The 5379-nt window shown below is 42.8% G+C and overlaps 1 protein-coding gene across 2 annotated transcripts; it reads left to right on the top strand.

The window, feature by feature from the left end:
* Positions 1 to 2084: 2084 nt before the first annotated feature.
* Positions 2085 to 4229, top strand: LOC112275550 (thiamine thiazole synthase 1, chloroplastic). 2 transcript variants are annotated; one of them, XR_002967758.3, is made up of 3 exons: positions 2085 to 3106; positions 3209 to 3449; positions 3673 to 4229. XR_002967758.3 is itself a non-coding variant. In XM_024506004.3 (2 exons), exons 1-2 carry the CDS (start codon positions 2180 to 2182, stop codon positions 3365 to 3367), a joined length of 1086 nt encoding a protein of 361 aa, XP_024361772.1. In that variant the 5' UTR covers positions 2085 to 2179; the 3' UTR covers positions 3368 to 3638. The 2 variants fall into 2 exon arrangements, 1 of the variants encoding a protein (XP_024361772.1); XM_024506004.3 differs by lacking the exon at positions 3673 to 4229 and having other exon boundaries at positions 3209 to 3638.
* Positions 4230 to 5379: the final 1150 nt, after the last annotated feature.

The raw sequence follows: 5379 nt of genomic DNA on the forward strand, positions 1-5379 counted from the left end.
TGCCACGACTCTTTCAATCTCTGAAGTTCTTTGTGATAACGTAGCGAAGGCATTCATGATAGCATCTAACTTGGACTCTGAACTTTCCATCATACTAATGTCTTGGCCCCCAACCATTCTAAGAGAAGGACAGGAATGACTCTACAAGAAGACAATATTGGTTTAGAGGAGGTTACTCCGCAACCTCTAAAATGCCTTAAGAGCTTCAAGAAAAGGGGTAATCCACTCTCTCCAAGAAGAATAAGACTCCAATATTGTAACAAAAGAATTATTAGTTTAGAGGAGGGTAATCCGCAACCTCTAAAGTGCTAGTACACTTCCAAGCAGAGGGGTAATCCACACTCTAACAAAGAAGAAACTAACTCTGATATCTGAGGTGAGTGAAGTCTTGACAAACTATCACGAACACAGAATACAGACTTGATATCTACCAAGAAATTCAAGAAGAACTGGCAAGAACTAGATTAATCAGATGAATACAAGAACAACACCAGAGAGGTGAGCTAGAGCTCCAAGAGATGTGTTGTCGAGACTGAAGAACTCTTCAGCCTCGATTCCAATATATACTCCTATTTAGGAAGCTTCTCAAGCAACTTCTACCAACTAGGAAGCTTCTAGAAGGTTCGAGAGACTTGCTTCTAGAAGGTTCTAGAAACTTGTCTCTAAAAGATTCTAAGGACTATGTCCCTAACACTTGGACCTAAACATGTTAGTCAAACTGTCAAACATGGTGGTGGTTCAATTATGATTTGGGGTTGTATGACTGCTTTTGGGCCGGGTGCTTGGTATCAAATTGAAGGTAGAATGGAACAACACTTGTACAAAAAAATTTTAGAAACCTACTTGCAAAGTACCACACATAATTACAACTTAGATCCTATTAAGGTGGTTTTTCAACATGATAATGATCCCAAACATACGGCAAAAAGTGTTCAGTTTTGGCTCTCTTCACAGCCATTTTAGCTCCTTCGATGGCTAGGTCAATCTCCAGATTTGAATCCAATGGAACATTTTTGGGCCCTTCTCTAACAGCGTTTAAGCCAAGTCTCTCCAAGGCCAAGAGGTGTTCAAGAATTGTGGGAGAATGTTTGTAGTATTTACCCTAGTTTTGATGCAAAAGATTGTGAGAAACTATACAAAAGTATGCCAAGAAGGATTTCAGCTGTTTTGGAAGCAAAAGGTTATTGGACTAAATATTGAAGTTTGAGGATTTTCTTTGAACAATACTGAGTACAAGACATAGTTGTTGATTTGACTTTATAGAAGGATGTTTAGTTATCAATTTGATGTGCAACTTTGTACATGTGTACGAGACTGAGTGTATTATTCCATGTAACTTTCAGATTTATAAAGCAATCATTGAAATTTCTGTAATTGCTCTTGAAAGTTGGCACTTCAGATTTTGTACTCGGTTTTGTTTATCACTGTATATATGAAATCAAACTTGATGTATCTACGAAATTTATGTAATAGCACAGTAAATTTATGTAATAACATAGTAAATTCTCAATTAAGTAAAAAGCTTGGCACATTCTAAATGGTATACATATGCTGAGCACAACACAATAGGAATAATCTCCTTTGAGAAAGAAGAACTTATCATTGACCGTTTCAAAGATATACTCGAGAGAAAGTGACCCAAAAAAGTAGCCATGCAATATGCTGTCTTCTAGTTTAACATTAAACAAATTACACCTTGATCTTACTGATAACCCACTTTTCCTCTCTGCTTCATCCACATAATGGGTTTAAACGCATATCTTTAGATCCCATGTGTAAAGAATCCATTCAGAAAAGACAGAATGGGATTGGGTGCCCAAGCCATAAATATCTGACGCATAGAACCCGGTGAAAAGAGATGCAGCATCCATAACCGTCGTCGCTGTTCCAGAGCCTCCGAAAACAGAATCTTCGCTCACACGTCTTATGCACCCATCTTTCGCTATCTCCACCCAGGTTGCCAAATTCTCACCCGAAATCCATCACTCACGGGAGGATCGGCGGCATCTTCTAGATTTGTCATCATCCTCGCCCCAGCGCTACTTAAGAAAATTTCTGCCTTCATCCTATGCACCGTGCCTTCTTATACTGTGCCTAACATTCTTATTACCCGCACCAGGTCCTGCTAGTTGTTGTGTCTATTTGCCTGTAGCAATTCTGTCCTCCAGAGTCTGAAGCAATGGCGGCGACCATGAGCATTTCCGCTGCGGGAGTGGCCACGGGACTGGGTGCCAATGTGGAGCTCAAGAGCAATGTCGGGTCCAGCTCGAGCTCGGTGGCGGGGGTCCGCCTGTTCACCTCGCGCAAGGCGCAGCTCAGGCGCTGTGCCGCGCCGGCCACCAGCGCGTCGCTGTACTCCGATGCCAATTACGACCTGAACAACTACAAGTTCGCCCCCATCAAGGAGTCCATTGTGGCCCGCGAGATGACCCGGCGCTACATGACCGACATGATCACCCACGCCGACACCGACGTGGTGGTGGTGGGTGCTGGGTCCGCGGGGCTGTCGTGCGCGTACGAGCTGTCCAAGAACCCCAACGTGAAGGTGGCCATCGTGGAGCAGTCGGTGTCGCCTGGAGGAGGCGCGTGGTTAGGCGGGCAATTGTTCTCGGCCATGATCGTACGCAAGCCGGCGCACCGGTTCCTGGACGAGATCGAGGTGCCGTACGAGGAGATGGAGAACTACGTGGTGATCAAGCACGCGGCGCTGTTCACGTCCACGATCATGAGCAAGCTGCTGGCGCGGCCGAACGTGAAGCTGTTCAACGCGGTGGCGGCGGAGGATCTGATCATCCGGGGCGACCGGGTGTCGGGCGTGGTGACGAACTGGGCGCTGGTGGCGCAGAACCACAACACACAGTCGTGCATGGACCCGAACGTGATGGAGGCGAAGGTGGTGGTGTCGTCGTGCGGGCACGACGGGCCATTCGGGGCGACCGGGGTGAAGCGGCTGCGGAGCATCGGGATGATCGAGAGCGTGCCGGGGATGAAGTGCCTGGACATGAACGCGGCGGAGGACGCGATTGTGAAGCACACGCGGGAGGTGGTGCCAGGGATGATCGTGACGGGCATGGAGGTGGCGGAGATCGACGGGTCGCCGAGAATGGTGCTCATTCCTTCGGTTTCCCCTTCCGTAATTATTATTTCTCTCTTTGCAATTACATCATCTGTAAGTAGTGTGATTAATTGATTGATTTGTTTCTGTTAGGGACCCACATTCGGAGCGATGATGATATCCGGGCAGAAGGCGGCTCACTTGGCGCTGAAGGCTTTGGGGCTTCCCAACGAACTGGACGGAAACTACAAACCTAATGTTCACCCTGAATTGGTTCTTGCATCCACTGACGATGAGACGGCATCAGCTTAAATATCTTTTCAGCAGAAAGTTGATTCGAATTTGTTCTGTATCGATGTACATAGCATTACCGGAGTTCAGTAATTGTTCTTAGGTGTGTACAGGACAAGTAACATTTCTGCTGATTAATAATTTCAAGTTGGGTGTTAGTCGTGGGTTGGGTTGGTTGATCGGATAATAGTGGGTGGAGGTATCACAGTGTTGTTTACTCTATTTAGGTGACCTTTGATAGTCTGTACCCTTTTTTGTTTCCTCGTAATGAAGACCTGTGTTTCGTATCTAATACTTTTGGCGCCGGGGGTGCTTGCATCTAGCAGGCTGAGAGAGTCCCTTAAAACCTGATCAGGGTAATACCTGCGAAGGGAGTGTGCCGGTAAATTTTTTGTGCAGGTATTTTGAGATCGCATCATGCAGCCGATGAGGAGCACAATGGATACTGGATTCTGAAAATTTTTTGATGCGGTTGTTCCACTGTATTGATTTTGTTGGTATGCATGTTGTGTGTCGTGTTTCCCATGTTCGATCCTTGCCCCCTGCAGGAATGATGATACTCGCTGTTGATGCGTTCACTGTCGGCTTTCTCAACCTCTCTGTTGAAGGCAGATTTAAGGGGATAGCCTTGTGGTAGGAATTGTCTTGTACGCCATGCCATCAGCTGAGAGGGTACCTTGCTGCTTTCTTACACTAACTCGTTGTGTGTTGAAATGTGTTACTCTTCATCTTGATTTCCAGCCTAAACAGTCTCATGTTGAACAGTTGGCTTGTCTTGGAACTTGTATAGCTTAGGATCATAGAACATGACGAGTATGGGCCTATTGTACCATTTCGAGCGACGCATATTAATGAGACTTGATCTATTCAAGCAGTTCTGATACATCGTTTATTCACACAAATACCCTTGGCATTTGTAGTCTATTTACATACTATTTTATTTGCGTGTTGCTAAAAAATGCAACAGAAATACTTTCGTTACTATTGGATAATTACGTTTTTTGTAATTTCCGTTGTACTATGTAACAAAATATGTGCTGGTCGGATAGTTAAAATTGATAAGTCGTTCTCTATTATCAAATGTATACCAGTCGATATAACTTCCTAGGTATACTCCTTCCAACATTATCATTGCCAAATTCTATTTTCTGGTACAATGTCGTGGAAGTTAGCTAAGTTTCGAAACCCAAAAATTCTGTATTCCAGAAAGTTAGAACCATGGAGAGGAAATGTATATAATCGCATCTGAGGAAGTAGCAAACAAAAAATGGGAAATATGGACAAGCTGCTGGAAGAAATTTTTTTAAGGTGGGAGCTGACTTCAGCTTAGTTAGCGTTGTGAATCATCAAAGCTTCACGCAAATTGAAGATACTCCAAGAGTTTCAATTTTCCCCTACTTCTCATCCTTCAATGCAGCTGCCATGTTGCGAATGGAGGGTTTTCTAAACCTAGATCTGGTGTCTAATTGAGATTTACAGCCTGCTAGTACATGTCATGTGACATTGGTATAGTTCTGCTTTCTCAGTTAAGCCCTATAGTGCCCAAGTACATATACGTGGCATGGTAAAAGTTGTATTTGGAGAAATTTGTGCTTTTCTTCATATATACCCCGTCATAATATAATAAGTTTTATGGTATGATGTCCAAATTAATAAATGCACCAATTTTTGTAATAAAAATATTTGGTTTATTCCAATCCTTGCTGTAAAAACCATATAATAATATGTAATATAAAATACAACATACTTCCATTTAAAATATTATATACACATTATTATTTTTAGTTCAAAATTGAATCCATACTTGTTGTCAAATTACTGCATTTATAATAGTTTTTGGAAGCATATGTTACAACCACCTCCAAAACATTTACCTAGTATGTCTCATAAATTGTTAAAAGAATCCTGTTATTCATCAAAGATTGCATATTATGTACTCTATGCTTAAATTAGAGAAAAATGAATAAATATATTCTTCTATTATCTACTTTATTTAGATGACTTACATAGCATGGCTTAACCTTCAATTCATA

The sequence above is a fragment of the Physcomitrium patens genome, chromosome 23 (assembly GCF_059467195.1).
Source record: "Physcomitrium patens ecotype Gransden chromosome 23, ASM5946719v1, whole genome shotgun sequence".
In the NCBI taxonomy this organism is placed as follows: Eukaryota; Viridiplantae; Streptophyta; class Bryopsida; order Funariales; family Funariaceae; genus Physcomitrium; species Physcomitrium patens.